At 43.5% G+C, this 20,695-nt stretch overlaps 1 protein-coding gene across 2 annotated transcripts in view; it reads right to left on the bottom strand.

Annotated features, from left to right (window-relative positions):
- NSMCE2 (NSE2 SUMO ligase component of SMC5/6 complex) overlaps positions 1-20,695 on the bottom strand; it is a 778,548-nt gene that overhangs the window by 542,873 nt on the left and 214,980 nt on the right. For both annotated transcript variants that reach the window (XM_086966207.1, XM_086966208.1), the window contains one exon: positions 15,243-15,349. In XM_086966207.1, the coding sequence (XP_086822333.1) occupies positions 15,243-15,349 (107 nt within the window). The remainder of the gene's footprint in view (positions 1-15,242; positions 15,350-20,695) is intronic.

Raw genomic sequence — 20,695 nt, 5'->3', positions numbered from 1 at the left:
TAATAAGCAAGGTTTGGAGCGCCGCAAGGTCAGGAGGTTCAGCAGAGAACTGGGGATAGGGCTATAGTAGGGTAGCTCGAGGGATGTAGTATGTGAAGGTCAAGAGCGGGGCCTGGCGTTGAGTTTGTAGCACATCGGCCTAAGCTATGAAACTCCCCACCCCCCACCCCGGAGTAAACATTTCCCATAATCTTCAACCCTGCCTCCCGAGCATAGCTATCGCTCCAGTTTCGTGTGTGACCGAAATGGCCGGGTGATATAGCAGTGGGAGCGGTGGTGCATATAATGGGGTCTTGGACTTACGTCCGCCAAGTGCTTTCTATGACCTTGAACTGCAATTAATGGTGTTGATCCCACCTCACGCGCCATATCCACAGAATGTGCGGCAAAATTACTTTAAGGGGGATGGGATACGCGTCATCTCTTTCTATCGCAAAGTGTGGTGTGTATGCTGGGGGAGATAGTACAAATAGTGAGCAAACTGCACCTGAGCGCACAGGTAGTACAGGTATAAATCTGGGGCGCCAAAACCCAAGCTTGAGTTATGTGGAATCTGAGTATTTTGAAAAAGGACTGTGTCAGACTGATTGGTTTATTGATAAATCGGTAAAGAAATTGGGCAGCGCAATCATTTTCATGACCACTGATTCACTTAGTCTTCGAGTTTCGAAGCAGCTCTGCCACAGTTCTATCTAAAAACTAGGTCCAGGTCTATGTGTACCCAAATTCCTAAATACTTCATAGGATCTGTGCTCCACTCCAGAGGGAAGTCCAGCGAATGGGGCATGGTGTCCGGGGTCAGAGGGAAAATGGTCAACTTCAATCAATTAATGTTTAATCAAGAATAGCGTTCATATAGTATGTATTCACGAATGACCAATGCCAAATTTGTGGACAGGTCGCGGACATAGAGCACCATATCATCTGCATACAGTTATATGGACTGTAGGCGCTGGTGAAAGTGTAACTCAGAGGTGATATGTCGTTGGCGAATTGTTGTGAATGTATCTAGGACCCTAATTAAATATTCCTGATTCATGCCCTTAAGTGGTTATGATAAACCGTGTCCTTATGAAGGCATAAGAATCTTACCCATATTTAGTCATAGCCCACGCAGCCCAAATACGGCAAGGCTACTTCCTTAGATTCCTAGAGAGCACAACGAGTTCTTTCGACACACCAAACCTCCAGCAACCTGGGAATTCCCCATGTCTTTGTTTTGATTTGTCATTGAACTCCTGCGAGCGCAAAAGGAACAGTCAGTTCTTAGTGACATCTTTAATTGATGTCTTATGTCCAACCTTACGTCAAACACAGTACCTTCCAGGTATACATATACCAACACTTGCCTTAAGCAACACACGGTAGTGTGGAGCAGGGCGGCTATCTACTTATCCGAAGCCCAGCTGATGCGAGAGCCGAAGGAAGCCGTCCCTCCTCTTTTTGACACATCGAGCAAGAAGCTGCCTTTTCTCACGCCGAGAAATCCAGCTCCGGTGTTTCCAGTCACCCTCGCGGGTTACTGGGCGATCAAGTCCTGAGAAACGAGATACAAGACCCCCTTCATTCTATAACCAAGGTACGGAGCTGATTCAAACTTTAGAGAGAATTCTTGATTCAGATTCTTGGCAAAAACCTAACTTAACTTAAAACTGCAACTTACTTACTCCTTCCCACGTATTAGGCTTAGGTCAGGGACACCGGGGTAGGCGTATCTTAGAAGCACCAGTTGAGTTCGTTAGTCAATGTTTTTATGTATGTAAATATTTTATCCGTTTCAAAGTATCATATGGCTAAGAAACCATATCAATGCTTTTACAGTATTATTTCATAATACTCCTTTTACTGTACACACTTTACTTCATGATAAGTATTGCAATTGTGGCAATTCATTTCTCTTGCATGAGAAAGAAGACTGCTCAATAAAATAACACCTTTTATTGAAAACGCCAGTCTCTCTATTTCTCTGCACTCTGGTGAGAACTAAGCATGCACGATTGACTGAGTGAAATAGCGGTCTATTGTTTTCACACGACTCTGGAGATATACTCCTTATTCTGGGGGAGCAAAGTTGTCATGTTATATGGTTGTCAGAAGCTAATCCCTTCTTGTCTAAATCAGGGAAGTTAACCCGTCCCTATTCATTCGAGAAAATTTCTAGTGACCTCTGAGCTAGCTGGCAAAACGAATTAAGTCTAACATAGACAGTAGAGACCTAGATGACCTCAGTCCTACGTCTACACTGCTGTCTATGTTATTCCAATGCGCAGAGCCTATTGGGAATATAGGAACTACACTACATGGCGCCCAACGTGAGGCCTGTGAAGGTTCTTCGAAAAACCTTTCATGTCATCTGCAGGGCACCCCTACTACACAGATAGAGCCATTTTTCAGGCAGCTTTCCAACGGTAGGTACGTTCTAATAAGTGACCACAGCTGCTGTAGCATGGTGCCAGGAAAACCCTATCTCGTAACTGTGACGTCCAGGGTCATTTGCTGTATGCAAGTATTGTATCCAAACAGCAATCCAGACATGGAGGAGGCAATATGGCCTTACGTGAATATCTCTTCTATTCGAATTGATCCTTTAAGCAGAATGAAGTCTATTCTTTTACAGACAACTGTGCCTATAACCTCATCCAAAGAGACGTATGACCTGCAAGTTGCAAGGACAGCGGCAGAGATACATACACTATTATCGACAAATTGCCCGGTGCATTTCGTAGAAATGTTAAGTCAAATCTTAAACAGGTCAGATACCAGTGGCATCGCACATTATTTAAGACAATTTTTTCTGGACTGCTAACACCCTTCGAAGCAGTTCTTGGCATCTTCCCGAATTTTGTGCATTCGCTCTTCAGTGGCCTGCCTCTTATTTTGGGACTCGTAGCAGGAATTTTATTTTTGTTCCTTCTGCTCCGATATGGCAAGCCAAGTCACAGACAAACCTCTGGCAACGATGGAAGAAACGATCCTAGCAATACGATACCGAGACCGTATGACTAAAGTCCTCGGATTGGCCCGGCTAAGAGATCTAAATAGTACCTGGTTTCTTTCATTCAGATCAATTTGGCAAAATTGCATCTTACCTGTGCTTCGATGTCTGCTATGCGGAGAAGAAAGCGTGTTGGACGTTTGTCTAGCACTACCATCAGCAGTACCATTGGATATCGACGCTTTGCTTTGTCCGGTACCGACTCATGCAACGTGTTGTCCCCAGCGGCTACCTATTCTGATGACGGCATTCGTTGAGACTTCACCATTACGATTAAGTGGCGGTGAGGTACGAGATGAAAGCGGCACCACACAGGTACATCCTTCTGTGAACATTGCTGATCCTGACATCGATCATGGCAATGCATCGCACATATGCACTATTTCCACCTTTTCGGAGTTGGCCCAACTTTCACCTACTGTTGTAGATGCATTTTTTACCGGCCTATCAGAAGTAATGTTCTCCCCTAACAACGAGAATATTTGAAAAAGCGAGCTCACAGCGTTCCCTGAACTCTGAATTCGGCCTTCAGTTTTGATAAACAGAACTCTAAACAGACAGTGGAACTATTTTTTTTCTCCATTCCTGAGAACGAAATTATTTTGCCCAAATTTCCAAAATATTTACCATTTTTTTGGCACATGGTACTCTGCTTAAAGTAGAACTATTCTTAGAGAACAGAACTTCTATTTTTAAAGACTCTAGAGACAATATTTCGAGTCAGCCTCTAGCACATGTACAATCTTGTATGAATATGTGATGAAATGGTCTCGATCTTTTTTCTGTATTCAGAGCCATTTCATAAATGTAATTTTGGCAATTCATTCAGCCAATATTTATATTTGCATTTCCTGAATGATAACTCTGCTTGAAAGCGTACAGTATAATACTCATTTTTGTGTATCTATACCATTTCAAATGCATCCATTGTATTATGGGGTGGGTTGGAAAACACATGCATACCTATATGTTTATATATTGCTTAGTATTCAGTAATGATGGACATTATAAGTGGAGTGGGTGTTGTGAATAAATCTAGGACCCTAATTAAATATTCCTGATTCATGCCCTTATGTGGTTATGATAAACCGTGTCCTTATGAAGGCATAAGAATCTTACCCATATTTAGTCATAGCCCACGCAGCCCAAATACCGCAAGGCTACTTCCTTAGATTCCTAGAGAGCACAACGAGTTCTTTCGACACACCAAACCTCCAGCAACCTGGGAATTCCCCATGTCTTTGTTTTGATTTGTCATTGAACTCCTGCGAGCACTAAAGGAACAGTCAGTTCTTAGTGACATCTTTTATTGACGTCTTATGTCCAAACTTACGTCAAACATGGCACCTTCCAGGTATAAATTTACCAACACTTGCCTTAAGCAACACGGGGTGGTGTGGAGCAGAGCGGCTATCTACTTATCCGAAGCCCAGCTGATGCGAGAGCCTAAGGAAGCCGTCCCTCCCCTTTTTGACACATCAAGAAAGAAGCTGCCTTTTCTCACGCCGAGAAATCCAGCTCCGGTGTTGCCAGTCACCCTCGCGGGTTACTGGGAGATCGAGTCCTGAGAAACGAGATACAAGACCTCCTTCATTCTATAACCAAGGTACGGAGCGGATTCAAACCTTAGAGAGAATTCTTGATTCAGATTCTTGGCAAAAACCTAACTTAACTTAAAACTGCAACTTACTTACTCCTTCCCACGTATTAGGCTTAGGTCAGGTACACAGGGGTAGGTGTATCTTAGAAGCACCAGTTGAGTTTGTTAGTCAATGTTTTTATGTATGTAAATATTTTATCCGTTTTAAAGTATCATATGGCTAAGAAACCATATCAATGCTTTTACAGTATTATTTCATAATACTCCTTTTACTGTTCGCACTTTACTTCATGATAAGTATTGCAATTGTGGCAATTCATTTCTCTTGCACGAGAAAGAAGACTGCTCAATAAAATAACACCTTTTATTGAAAACGCCCGTCTCTCTATTTCTCTGCACTCTGGTGAGAACTAAGCATGCACGATTGACTGAGTGAAATAGCTGTCTATTATTGTCATGTTATATGGTTGTCAGAAGCTAATCCCTTCTTGTCTAAATCAGGGAAGTTAACCCCTCCCTATTCATTCGAGAAAGTTTCTAGTGACCTCTGAGCTAGCTGGCAAAACGAATTAAGTCTAACATAGTCAGTAGCGACCTAGATGACCTCAGTCCTACGTCTACACTGCTGTTTATGTTATTCCAATGCGCAGAGCCTACTGGGAATATAGGAACTACACTACAGAATCACACACACCATGGGTTCCAGAGCTAGGGCACATTAAATCGGTGACAGAGGTGAGGTATATCAAATGTGTTACCATTTACCCACAATCACGCTGACAGGCTGGTGTGCAGTAAGTGTAGCCTTCACAGGAAGGACGGGGGGATTCCAATGCGATGTAGGATTGTGAACATGTATGTCCATTCAATGGAATCACAGGCTTTAGAAGTGTCTACAAGGACTGCCGTCACCTGTATGGAGGGATCTAGTTGGTGCAGTAGTGCCCAAAGATTAGCATGGTAGAGCAGGTGGGGATAAAGCCTGACTGGACTTGCAGGACCTGACTGATGAGCACCAGTTGGGGCCTGGTGGCCAAAATCTTAGCCAGGATTTTGGCATCAGTATCAATTAAAGATAGCGATCTATTAGATTCAGACAGCTCAGGCCGGATATCCGGCTTCAGCAATGCTATAATAAGGGCTTCCCTGAGAGAGGTTGGTAGTATCTTTTTTGCATATGCCTCCTCACACACTACATGAAGGTGCAGAGGCAATATTACAGTGAATTCTTTACAAAATTAGTAAGGTAGGCCGTCCATGCCTGGGGCTTAGCCATTAGGAAGCATGCATATTGCTTCAATGATCTCATCTAGTGTAATGGGTAGCACGAAGTACTTCAGTTGACCCAAGGAAAGCACACCAATGCCACATCGTCCAAATAGACCACTAGTTCATCTTCAACTACGCTGACGACCTGCAGCTTATCTTTAACATCGACCCCTCCCCTTCCTCCATTCAAAACGTCCACTCTGTCATGAATTTCATCAGCTCCTGGATGAACCTAAATCAGCTCAAACTCAATCCCGACAAGACTGAGTTAGTTCTCACCGATCCCCCTGACAACCCCTGGAATTCTTCTTTCTGGCCACTCTCACTTGGACCTTCCCCTTCCCCTGTTAACTCTGTCAAGAGCCTAGGCATCACCATTTGCAAGGACCTCTCCATGAGGGCGCATATTAACTCAGTTGTATCCGTCTGCTTCTACCACCTGCGCCGCATCCGCAAAATCAGCAGACTTCTCTCTCGAGAAGCTCTTGTGCAGGTCACCCTGGGACTAGTCATGTCTCGCATCGACTATGCGAACTCCCTATATGTGGGCATACCAGCATATCAATCACAACGCCTCCAACTCATCCAGAATCAGGCAGCCAGGTTGATCCATGGCCAGCCAAGATCCAGCCACACCAAGCCTCTTCTCAAGAACCTTCATTGGCTCCCTGTTGCCCAGCGCAGCCTCTTCAAACTTGGCTGCCTGATTCATAAAGCCCTCTCCTCTCAGGGGCTCTCTTTCATTTCCTCCCTTTTACACCGATCTGTTCCCAAACGTGCTCTTCGCTCCTCCACATCCAATCTTCTTACCCCCTGCTCTTTCAGGCGTAAGAAACATGGAGGCCTGAGATTCTCCACCCAGGCTCCTCTCCTCTGGAACTCCCTCCCCCCTGCACTCCGCCTTCTCCCTTCCTACGCTCACTTCAGAAAACCACTTAAAACCTGGCTTTTCTCGTTAGCTCACAACTAGTTCACCCCATGATGTACCGCACAGCCCTCCCACTCCAGCGCCAAGAAACCGTAGGTGAACGTGCGCTGTACACGTCCCATTTATCATATCATATCATAGTTCTGTCTCCGACGTCGAGTCTCAGGCTTCATACAAATGAGTGTAGCAGTCTGCAAATAGAGACAGAGTGGCAGACGTATCGTATCAGGTCACACCAGCCGAATTAGTGATGCGGACGATATGTGCATTTGCATAAGGTTTCTTTAACTCGGTGGCCAAACTGCGACCCGGCCTACCTCCCTCCCCATATGTCCTTGCGATGTATCGGCATGAGAGGTGGCACCGTGTCATCATGCGTAGTCATCTGATCTCTAATGGCTGCCAGTGTGCTGGGGCTGGGATTGGACTCGTAGTCGCATTCCAGGTTCCACAAGTTATTTTCTATTGTCTGTAGCGTTGAGCGTATGTCCCTGAAGGCACCTGTTTGCGCTACTATGCACACACTTCGAATGATAACTTTAAATGCTTCCCACAAGGTATCTGCCCCTTTCACAGTACCCATTTTTTTCCTCAAAATACTCAAGGAAATACATGTGTAGTTCCTCCCGGAATACCAGATCTAACAGGGGAAGTGTGAATAAATGAAACTACCAGTTGTACCAGCGCATGGTCAGATAGCGTACTGGGCACATATTGTAATATCCACCACCCAAGTGCTCACCTCACAGGTCACTAGCCAATAGCCAACCTGGACCAAGAGCCATGCACCGAACAAGCGAAAGTGCCCTCCTTCCTTGCTGGGTTTCGTAATTTCCACATTTCGACAATGCAATAGCCTACCATTCTGTGGAGGAGATCTTGGGTGGAGTGTTTGCCCTGCCAGTCTGCTGTGGCCAACTGGTCAACCCTAGGTCCAAATATGTGTTGAGGTCCCCACCCCATATAATGGCTGAAGGCTGTATCGCATGCAGGCAGTGCTAGAGCTGGGTGTAGAATTCAGGATCGTCAATGTTAGGCCCGTAGGAGTTAACAATAGCATAGAAACCCTTGCACCTTCACGGAGCGTACCTGATCATCATTCTCTGAGTGGGTGACCTTGAATGGCACTCCCTATTTAATCATTGAAAGTACCCCCTAGAGTATGAAAAGTAGGATGAGTCCACCCAGAATCAGGCCCATTGAGCACCAACAGTTCTCTCTGTGTGGCGTGTGAAATGTGTCTCCTGTAGAAGGCTGATTTGCACATGGTACCTATCTAATTATGCAAGTACCTGGCGTATTTACTTGAGGTTGTTAAATTCCCAGAAATTCCATGTTAGGAAAGATATGTGACCTTGGGCTGGGGTCATATCAGCATCTTTTGAATCTGTAGGGTGTTGTGTCTTCACTAGCATTACATTGCATTGCATTTCCCCTGGTAATAACACTCATTAGCATATTGGTGACTATTCAAACAGTGAACTAAAATTCCATCCCCACCCACTTCAGCATCCCAAACATGCCAAAGGCAGCCCTGCAACCGAAAAGAAACAAGCATTTGCAATGCAATAGTTCTCGCATTTGGGAGAATTTGTGCTATTGACATTGTAAATGACACTGCCTTTTATTTATGTGTTTTGAAAACCTGCAAGTGGTGCGCTTAAACACACACTTTGTAAGTTTTCTTAACACATACAAAAAAAAGCATTGTCATTTACAATGCGATATTGCATTGTAAATGCTTTGGAAACGTTCACGCTACGTAAAACTGCTATAAATATAAACAAATACTATAACATTGATGTGCTCCTTACCGTGGCTGCAGGGTATGCAGTGCTGTGAGCGGACTCTTAACAGCTCTGAGTGTAATTAATACACATCCATGTGTGCGTGCGTGGTTTGTTTTCTGCAGATCACGGAATGCGGGTAGTCTAACCAGCGACGCTCTCGCCCTATGTTTAAAGGCAAAGCTGCTTTTGCGTTGGAAAGTGTACTATAGTGTGACTGTATTTCTACAGAACCCTGAAAGACTGAAAATTATTTATAATGGTGTCACCAGAAGCTTCACTAGCGAACTTCAAGCACAAACTTATCTCGAGGAGATTACAAAAAATAAAGATGGCAAAGAAAAACAAAAAAAAGGAGGGTGAAAAACCCCCCAAAATAGGTTATTACTAAATATCTTTTAACCAGGCAACCGCGGCATAAGGAATAAGACACTTCGAGAAAGCAGGAGGGAGGGGGGTATCTTATGTTATATAGACAGATGTTATGTTTGTATACAATGAAGATAAGATAATGTGAAGTCTAAAAAACACACCTCCCCGAAACTCCGAAAGCAAAAGGGGTCAGGATGCGGTGACACTAGCTGCCAAAGAATCACTCGATGCCCACAACCTGGTTCCAAGGGAACCAGGCAGTCTCACTAGATGGGGGGGGGTCGGTGTAGGGACGGGGGGGGGGCAACGGGGTCTTAGGGGGAGAGTGGGGGCAGCAATCGGATCTTTCACAAGGAGGAAAGTGTACTATAGTGAAAGATGCGCAGTACCCAGAATATGTGTAACTGCCATTAAAGCAGGCATGGCGAGCTGCTCCCTATCGGCTTCCGTGGGGGTCGCGGGCGAGTCCATGGTGAAGCCGGAGGAGGAAGACTAGGAGACCGTAAAAGAATATAGTGCTCACGAACTACAGATGAACACACAAAAGTGGACAAAAACTGTACTTAGGGGGTGCTGCTTCTGGAATAAATAGAAGTGAGTGTCAGAACAGCAGCCAGTGAAAAGCCCAATAAGAAGAGCAATGCCAGAGTTAAACCTATGGCAAGCAGCAGTAGAAATTACCTTGAGTTTCACTCAACATACTGATTACTTAATGCCTCGGAGAGGCAGCGCATGCACTGCCCTATGTGAGACCTAAAAAGGAGTTGCTTGCACAGTGCACACAGAAAACCCTATGGCCTCTGAGCGCCTGTGTGAATTTAGAGCACAGGGTGACTGCTGACTAGTGAGACAGTAAAACATTCTGATTGCTGAACCCAAGGTCAGATCTCAAACTGCACCAGGTGGTGAGAGACTCAAGCACATAAGTCTCATACCACTCGGCCACAACTCCTTGGTATGCGCTACCAGCAGAAAAACAGTAGCGCTCTTTCAAATATTTTCTCCATTTTGGTTTTCCCCGAACACTTTACTTAGCGCAAAATGAATGACGATATATTTGTGTCTGTGGTCCTAAAAACATATTAAAAAATATTTTAAAAGTTGTGATTCTGCAAATTCATTCAACATCCGAGGTCAATTTTACCAACATCTATTCTCCCCTTTGTATGGTATGTCAGGCTATGTTCCCACTTAGAAAATACCTTGCTAATAACGAGTAGTAATCTCACAAGACACCACAGACATTTTCCATTGCAGGATTTACCATGGACCATATTGTGAAAAACTGCAAGCTGAAAATATGAAGTGGAATTATACAAAACATTTTGTTTCATTTTCAAAAACTAAAATTTTATTTTACGGTTTATTATTGTTTATATTTTGATTTAGATATATATGGGGGCACCAACATTTTTATAAAGTGCTTTGGGCCTCTACAGGTCGGGCCTGCCTCCCCATTACTTGGATTTCCCAGAGGGCAAAACAATACTACCAAAACAGAGGCTTAGAAGAGAAGTCACTCACTTCATCAGATATTGGTTTGTTCTTATTTTACACTTGGTCTCTATCTGAAGCCCTGAAAGTACGCCACAAACATGTTTTGGCCTCTACAATCAACAACATGTAGCAATATGATCCCATTAAAAATGACAAGTTTTTATCAAAAATACTGAAATCAATTTCGAGTTCACCATAAATTACAGTCTCATGACACAGTGACAATTAACTCCTGCTTGAGCATTTCAAAACCGCTTCACTGGCACAAATCCTTCTTGTATCAGCCAAGGTCTGTTAAAGGCAGGTACCAATAGAAAATCTATATTCACCCTTAGAAACCATTAGTAAACACACACACACGGCACACACACGGCAGCTCCTTCCTGGTTTCAGACTACATGAAACATTGACGCTGACTCACATTTCCTGCAGGTCCATAGAGAAGAAGGCATAGATTGTTGGCTGTTGTAAAAATGTAATTTTACACATGCCGAAATAAAGGATGTTAATTAATAAAAAGGCAGCACACGTCGTCAGCGTGAATAGAATGGTAAATGAGGAAGAAAAAGAGAAATGTGAGGTCCCCTCTGATACGCAGTCGCATCACACTTAACTCCTCTCTCACCACGCACCGGGTGGCCATTGCAGCTGCTCGATGCTCAGTCGATTTGATGTCATTATTGAGATGTATTGCTAGTCAGGGTTTTTGTGCGACAACATCCAGAATTAATTCTGCATGTTGCAGTCCTTGTTTACATCCAAGGAACAAATTGTACTAATAACTTGTGTTTTATGAAGCGCTGCATACTGCGTGTCTGCCATTTCTAAGCACAGTAAATTAACTAATATGTCTGATATCAATGGTTTGTAAATGGAAAGCTGGGACTGTAAACAACCTGCTCTTGATTACATGGAGGGAGGTGGCCTTCTTGTGCTAGATCAATGTGTGTACATTCTCAGCTGCTGTGTTGGCAACAAGGTCATCGCAACTTATCACCCACCTTAAATTTGAGAATGACTAGACCAAATTCAAGACATCCTTGCGGACCTGCCTTTTAACCATGGCCTGGGGTAGATCTAGTTGTCGCAGATAGGCTTTGTCATCTATGATTCTTCTCTAGTGGGACCTGGCATTCGGAAGACTGGAAGTCTGAGCCAAACCCATTGCTATACATTCTCCCCAACCTCCCACTGCTACCCAACTAAGCACTCGCAGGCAACTAATTGGGGTGTTTTGGAGAGCTTAGGAAAAACACCTTTTAAAATAATAAATAAAAATAACATTTAAGGATGAGCCACCCATTCATTACCTTTGCCATGCAACAAAGCAGTCACTTATTCCACGTCATCAGGTGATCTGCAGCTTCTCGCAGAGCTGCAGGACAGGTCAAAGCAAGTTTGGACTCTGGGCCTTTGCTTTTAACGAGGCATCTTAAAATGCGAGCCCCAGAACGCGTAACACTGTTTTGTATTTCAATTGTGTTGTAGCAAAGCTCAGTAATACATTATATTTGTATGCATGATGCAGGATGGCTCCATGCCGTCCGGAACACCAGGTCCCAGTGCTAGACTGCCCATTTACAAATTAGAAATTACTGATTTCAGGAATGCGAGTCCAACTGAAATAAACCATGAGTACAACTCTTACAATGCATTAGATGGTGCCTCAATACTTATGACTTGTTAATGGTGCCCTGGATGACAACGAGCGTTATCTGCTAACGTTATCCAGACTGTATTGCTAGGGGGAAATACGAGTGTCTGGTGTCTGCGGTGAGACTGCACTGGTAGCTGTGAGATCCAGCGGTCACAGCTGACTTGACATCGGTTTCCCTGATGGAAAACGTCAGGAGTAATTATCCCAACTCCTTTACCTTAAACCCACTGTGCCTCAGTAAGCGATGAGGGGGTGCAGGCGCCCCTGCGCTCCTCTCCAAAAGCATTAAGTTCTGTGGAAAGCTTCTGCTCCAGCTGCGATTCAGGTGCATCGCCTCAGGCTGCGTGCTCGGAGAAGGCTTTCCGTGAACCCAAGTTGCGGGCGGAAGTGAGGCTTCCATCTAGTGTGTGGCATCGCAGGACATAAATTAAAGACAAAGATAGTCACTTCAAACCAACCCGCGAATGGTGCGCGCGTGATGCGGGAGCTGCTGGTGTGCGCGCGCGGTTGAGAGCAGCAGCATATGTTTCTAATTATCGTGCCCGTGTCTGGGCACGATGATTAGAAACATATGCTGCTGCTGCGCGTAACAGACACTAATAGGCCATGGGCGGAGCAATGCGCCTGCCTTTGGCCAATTGTGTGCTGTCTTTATTAAAAAGACACACGCAAAGGCCAATTGCGTGGCCCAATAGGAAAAGTACATGCACGAGCGTGTGCGATTCCTGGGTCATTTTCCAAACCCCCTACAAGAGGTCTCTCGCTGCGCGAGCAGTGCTGCGCACTGCAAAGCTAGCCGCGAGACCTAAAAAGGACATGTATACTAACAAAAACAATACAGTGCATAACAATAAATGTGACAACACTGTATAAAGGCATTTGGGGTGTACCCTCACAGAGGCAGCTAGAGGCTTGAATATCCTCCAGCTGGTCGCAGACCAAGTGACAAACAACGAGTCGGCTTTGTAATGGTATGTAGGGTTTTTTAAAGTGGCTATGTCAAGACAGATCGCAGAAACCAGAACAGTCCCTCAGTCTTTGGAGCCCCACTGACCAGATGACAGGTAACCAGTGATATCATGGCATAGGCTACTGCAAACATGGTCTGTTCAGATTTAGTGCTCCCCTGTCAGTATGATGAGACATCTCGCCTTGTATTGGCAACATCTCGTAGCTGGTTCGCTTCATTCAAGGTGCAATGGATCTCCACCAGGTCCCTACTTATATCCTTATCAATACGGTGAGTTAGTTACCATTTTCCTCAAGTTCAAATTCCAACTGCTCATGGCGGTTTGAGGCAATTTTGTTGACAAAGTTTATTGCTGCTCTGGGTGTGGCAAATATTCTCTGCACTCACTGTGATCCATATGTAACCTAGATGGGTACAGCATGACATATGGTAGATCCGCTTTTTGTGGTCTCTTTTTTAACAGGGAGAAATTCCTTGCAAGTGGTCTGTACTGCCGCGGTAAAATCAGGAAAGAAGGCAATGTTATTTCACCGATATTGTATGGACTTCTTCTCCCATTAGAGACGGAGCACCATATTACGGTCTCGGTAATTGAGTAGCTTGGCTATAATTGGATGTGAGTGAATCCCTTGGGGTGGTCGAGCCATGAGAGAGCTGATGGGCCCTCTCCACTCTCAGCACACTGGACAGGTTCTCAGCTCCAAATATCTCCTTCTACATGTTTTCAACATAGTGCTCCATCTTACAGGTATTGGTGGTCTCCGGGATACTGGTAATGCGGAAATTATTATAGCGGGAGCGCGCTTCTAAGTCCTAATCCTTAGCCTATATTAGGGCCAGAACTTTTTCCATGTTCAAAAACTACGCATTCACTGCCTGCAGATCATTTTCAGCAGTCGATATGTGCTGCCATGCTGCCTTGAGACGTTCCAATTTTTGATTAGATTTAGCCGCCACGTGATCCATGCGCAGGTTCAACATGTAGACCTTGCCATCTATAAATTGTAGGCTCTGTTCCATGACAATAAGCTTGGCTTCTAGCGCCAGGCCAACCTGAGATTGCGAGTCCTGTCAGAATCTGAGAGGGCATCCCGCTGGGGCGTAGTGGCACATTTAGACAAGCAATACTGGAGCTGGTTTCACCCCCACCACCATCCTCCACAGCCAATCACTGCCACGGCGCATCCCTCTCAGACGCCATTTGTGTCTTGTGCCTTGCTACCAGATGCTACTCAGGCCTCTGTCGGCTCCGATGTCTCACCTGACCTCCAGCTGCTATTTATTTTGCTTGCAGCTCTCCTTGGATCAGTATGGTGTGGGCGTGAGTCTTCTTCATGATAGGTACGGCCCTTGAAGCAGTAGGTCCTGCGTCACAGCATATCTCGCAACCACCATCTTCTCCGCATTAGGTCTCCCACGTGGTAATTTCACACAGGTCAGATTGCCCTTACATCGCAGCGCCACGTCCACAAGTCCCCCATGTCTTCTTTCATATATCAGTGCCCCCATTTTCAAGGTGGATTGTAGCCTCTGTGAAGGTTAATTGACGAATAGAGTCTCCCAGTCACAGGAGCAGCACTAGTGTGCAACCTTCTTGCCATGGGCTCTCAAGTGCCCCGAAGATGGACGGTCTTAAATATGATACAAGCCAATTTTGAACTTGATAAGGGCTGCAATCAGGAGCCACTGCAGATTCATAAAGACAGCAGTAATACTCTCAAACGACTTCATCCCCAACATGAGTCTCACAGTTGAGTGCATCATAGGATTTAGGGTCATAGAGAGAGTTTCTGGAGGCCAGTCAATACATTACTACAGCGTTACTAGCATCCACCAGTGTTGTTTCGGTGCACCATCCTAACACTAACAAACCTAAGACAAACTTACCTATTTTGTGGAATTTTTTCTTTCTATGAAACTTTTATACTAAATTAAGTGGATATTTCAATATTCTGGGTTACTTAATGTATTATTTGATGAAAATATGTTGACAGCACTTTGTAAATGTACAGAAAAATGGCCAAAGGAAAAAAATAAAAACAGCGTTAGTAATATTCTGTTTTGAGGTTGAATATGTCCATGTTTTGAAATACTCAATATAAAAAGAAAATAAAAAAAGTATATGCATTGCAATAATAAACCCTGCAATGTTTTTTCTACAACTTACCTGATTTGTTGAATCTTCTACAGCTTGTATAAATTGGTTCAGTTCTCTGTCCATTGCAGCATATTCCAGCATAACATTTTCCATATTTTTCACTTCCCCCTCATCACCTGTAATAGAGTAATTTTGAAAAGCAAATTTGCATGGTTGCATTATACTAACTGCAGCCTTGGCCTTGTGTCAGATGAAGGCCACATGTCAAGCTGTAGTTTCCTTTACCAACTAAAACAGGGGCAGGGTGTCTCAAACTGTGGTGTGAGCTGGAGTGGGCCAGCAGTGCAGAAGTGTACAGGGGAGTATACAGTGTCACCTGCATAACGTAAAAAGAGTGCCTCACACTAGTGATTGTGCATTGCAGGAACTGCAGACGATACCAACTGACTTACCCTTAAGGCACAGAGATCTACCAATCATGGGCCATCACTATCATTTAATTTGCAATTCATAGGTCTATAGGTGGTGATATACATTCCCACATAGGGCGTACGCAAATTGGAGATCCTCCTTTGTAGACAGGAAATAAAACTTTCAAGGACCTCTCTACATGGTCACAAGACACACTCCTCAACTCAGACACACCCAGGCGGCCCTCCTTGTCCTCCTCCACCTTCGCCCATCTCCATTACATAGTGGGCAGAATTTTCTGTGGTATCCCACAGTTCCTTCAGTTACCAATACCAGGCTGCAAGCACAACATTATTTTGGGAAATACCGTTCAAGAATCAGCGTTCCCATATCGATTTCTGCCTGTTTTGTCTGGATTTCATCCCAAAATTACGAATTTTTTCAACAGTCAAAATTTCAGGGTGAAATACTCCATCACATAATCCAGATAGGACAGGTTACTAAGTACTGGCCCCATTGGGATGACTGGGGGCACACAGAATCAGCCTCCCAGTAGCTCCTCACATACGGGTACAGACTAGTTGGGTAGGATCTCACCTGAACTCCTGAGGTTGTACTGTATTTTATTTACATGTGGAGGCTGGAGTTGGCTCGGTCATTAACATGCACCTTTTGTGACATCAAATTTAGAACCAAGATCATCTAAGGTGGATTTGGAGTTCATTTTAAAGTATACATTGTCTACCTTGATTTGATAGGAAATGTACATTTATTGCCGCTAAGTAGTTTCAGGCTTAGTCTCCACCTTGATGACATGAAGGGTTACTGGACTCACTCAATGTTGACTGGGACATGGGTAAAATTAAATCGTATTATAGGTCCAACTGCAGTTGTAATCATGTTTATCAATTCTTGAAGAATGAATAGATGAGCGCCCCTATGAACATCATCCCTATGTGTACAGCCCCTTCTGGCTGATATGAATGATATAAATGTACAGGTCTGTATGCGACAATATACCTCAAGCCACATGAAGGCAAGGCTTGGCCCCTGAGAATCTGGTTATTCAGGTGCCATAGCTCACTACCACCATATGAAGAAAATGAAAAATAAACAGATTAGTGATCTACTATGAGCCCCTACAAGTCTGGAATTGCTACCAGTTCGTTTCCCAGTTGTGATTCGGCATATTTTAATCTCATCATTCTCAGTGACAAATGTCAGGTTGTGGCCGCAGAATATCTCATGTAAAATATGTTTTTGATCTTGATGAGTGTTTCCGGCTCATAATAAACCCATCAAAAACATATACTGCTCCCGAAGTTGTAGTTCTTCAAACTGGCCAACAATACTAATAAAAGGTCCCACATTACTAGCATCCAGCAGTGTTGTTTCGGTGCACCATCCTAACACTAACAAACCTAGGACAAACGTACCTATTTTGTGGCATTTGTTTTTCTTTCTGTGAAACCTTTAAACTAAACCAAATGGCTATTTCAATTTTCTGGGTTACTAAATGTATAATGTGATGAAAATATTTTGACTGGACTTTATGAAGTTACAGAAAAATGAGCAAAGGAAAAAAAAAACAGAGTAATATTCAGAGTCTGTTTTGAGGTTGATAAATGTCCACGACTTTGACTCAAAATCTCCACTACACTTGGGCTAACACTCATATGACTGAAAGATACACACACCTGCCCTTCCCACAACTCATAATGTTATTCAGGCACCAGGTAATGTTTTTTAAAGGGTGATGGTCTTGTGGTTTCCAACTAGTGAAGTGGATCCAAATATGCATTTCTATTTCTGCCTAATAGGTTTTCTTGCTCGTTCAGCAAAAATGTCCATCTCTTTGCAAAATATAGGGATCATTTGCTCTGCTATGTACAAGGTTATGGAGGTATGCTTTATTGTTCAAGAAAACTGCTAAATGATGATCGTGCCATTAGTAAATGGTCTTATTAGTATGCTCCTGATGACTCTAACAGAAGACTTCCTGAGAAAGACGGATAAGGCATTCACCAATGTCATGTGGCAAGGGAAAAAATCTAGAATAGCACTGGTAAAACTCAAACTCAATAAAGAGAGGAGTTATAGGTCTTCCCAACTTTAGACACAGCCTTACTTTAGACACAGCCTTCCTGTGTAAACAAGGAGCAGCATGGTTTATTGAAAACCCACATTACCGTCCTATATGGTTGGAAGTTGAAAAAAACCTAGTTAAGTATATCCCCCTCTCCCCCCCCACCATCATGTCATTGCACACGTCCTTCCTACAACATTCCAAGTAGATCATTCAGAACACAAAACAGGCACTTGTAGGATTAGAGAAACACTCCCCCATCAAACTTAGTGACTCCAACATGACCACAATTTCGTTTAACTCTAAATTAAGAATAGATAACAACCTAATATTCTGGGCAGACTGGTCTCAAAAAGGTATTAACTTAATCCAAGACCTGTACAGGGACTCCTCGCCCAAGGCATTCTCTGCACTATAATCCGAGGAGGAACTACCTAACGTGGACCCATACAAGTTTCTGAAACTTAAAGTCTAAATATCAGGAAAGAACAATGCAGAAAACAAGAAGAAATGGGAAGCAGAGCCCTACTCCACATCTATCGAATTTAACTGTGAACGCATGCACGACTCCCTTTAAAAACAAAATCTCTCCAATCCTCTCTCAAACGAAGTACATGATCATAAACAGAGCTTACTGAACTTTAGTCAAGCTACACAAACTCAACCTCATCCAATCGCCCCTATGCTGGAACTGTGAATCCCATACAGGAGACCTCCCACACATGTTATTTTAATGCCCGATTCTACAACCATTCTGGGATAAGATTTAGGATTACATAACACACACACACTCTACATATCACTCCATACAAAGAATTTTCATATATCCTGCTAGGATTCCTTGACCCACAAGTACAACCAGATAATAAACAAGACTTCCTGGACTTAATGTTCACCCTAGTATGCAAAATAATATTGGGCAACTTGAAGGACTTCAAACAAGTCAACTTTAAGAAGTGGCAGGAATGGCTAATTTTCCTGAGAGGTGCAGATAACACCGTCCTGCAGCTCTCCACACTGTGCTCAACACACAGAAAAATGTGGAATGCCATGGATATTTCTTCTTTCATCTATGACCCTCCATGATACCCCTCGAGATTAGAACTCCTCAAGGAACACACTGCCTAATTCTACAACCCACCTTGAATATATATCACAGCTGTCTCTCTCAACATATCCATGGAACAATACTGTGAGTCAGTGGCTTTTATTATACTTTATTTATTCATTAAACATTTTGTTACTGATGTACTCTCTGTTCATTATGTACTTTGTGTTACTTGGGTGCATAGTTTCGCTCTGTTTTACTTTTCCAAAATTTTCAATAAAAACTATTTGAAATCTAAAAAGGAAAACTGCTAAAGAACCCAGATCTCAGAAGTGAATCTTTTGAATGAATGTTATGTCTTCTTTCTGTTTTTTAAATGCCAATAGTTTGTGTTTTTTTGATGTGGTGATTGAGCCATTTCCCATTCCTGGGGTATTTTTAATACGCATTACCTGACCCACCTGTCCCTTCCAGGGCACCTAAAAATAAAAATGTTTAAGGCTAAAGAAATATCAAACCAGTATCCATGCAGCCAAAATTTCTTGGGCTCAAGGCATGGGTTGGCTAATATCGCAAGCAGAGGAAGTTATCGCTGTTTCTGAGGATCCGGCTAACTGGAGGCTGTTCACATGTCTCTGATGAGAAAGTACACGCTGGGGAACATGGCTTGATACGGTATTTTGGTAGTGACTGAACATTTGTTTCTGCGTGTACACTTTAATAGATCTCAAATTTCCAGGCATTCGGGTTAATTTTTTTCCCAGGTTATTTATTTTGATTGTTGGCTGATCAGAGGTGAAAGATCAGATTGTCACTGTTTTCTCTTGAAAAACAGTGGTTTAATTTTCATGATACATCAGTAGGTTAGTTGTGGCTTTGCTGGTCGCTTTTATGCCAGCTATAAGTAAGCTGCCAAGCAAGATATTTACTGGCTTTCTACGGTTAAAAGAATACCATAGTTTTTAAGTGAGTTAAAACTGGGCCATTTTAGGGTTGCCCTCATAGCTAAGAATTGGGCAATAGTTGTCTTTGCTAAATCCTGAGACAAGAACTATTGATCCAACAATAAAGGCTTTTTTAAATTTCTACCAAACTCAGTACCATCATCACTTCGTGTACTCCAGGAAGTAAGTAATGATGTCTCTCAGATTTGTAACATCTATAATACTGGGTTTTGCTTCCAGTCAGTGATACCATTATGTACTGTGTGGCATGTCTGAAGAAAATCAAAAGTTATTGGTAGGAAGTGCTTTTTCTTATTTTCTGCTAGGCCATAAAGCCTGTTATAGCTTCTTTTAGTTTTCATATTTTAACAGGCTTTTGAAATGAAGATATGGTCCTCTATTTCAAGCTTCTTTAAGTAAGTTGTATCTAGTAACTTGAGTTGAGTTGAGAGAAAATTTATATAGCGCTACTTTGCCCTTAGGCGTCAAGGCGCTGAGGATGGAAAAAGCAGCTGTGTGAGGGGAGAGCGGGGAGGCTGGTTAATGGTAGGCCTCCCTAAAAAGCCAGGTCTTCAGAGCCTTTCGGAAGAGAGAGTGAGAGGTGAGTTCCTTGATCTCAGCCGGAAGAGTATTCCAAATTTTAGGAGCACGGGAGCTGAAAGCTCTGTCGCCCCATCTGACTTTGTTGGTTTTAGGAACAAACAAAAGATGTTTGTTGGCTGAGCGAAGTGTCCTGCCAGGGACATAAGGGGTCATCAGGGGTTTAATGTCATCAGAGCCAAGCCCGTGCAATGCACGATGGGTGAGACACATGACCTTAAACTCTATTCTGGCTTGGATGGGAAGCCAGTGAAGGTCCTTCCTGATAGAGGTGCCTGAGGCGAGCCTCGAGGCATCAGCAACAAACCGAGCTGCTGCGTTTTGTACTGTTTGTAGACGCTGTATCTGAGATTTATTAATTCCAAGGTACAGCGCGTTGCAGTAATCTAACCTTGAGGAAATTAGGGCCACCGTAACCTGTTTACGGGCATCG

Source organism: Lissotriton vulgaris, chromosome 4_1 (genome assembly GCF_964263255.1).
Source record: "Lissotriton vulgaris chromosome 4_1, aLisVul1.2, whole genome shotgun sequence".
Lineage (NCBI taxonomy): Eukaryota > Metazoa > Chordata > Amphibia > Caudata > Salamandridae > Lissotriton > Lissotriton vulgaris.
Note: the sequence above shows the minus strand (reverse complement) of the source record. Positions and strands in the feature narration are given on the sequence as shown.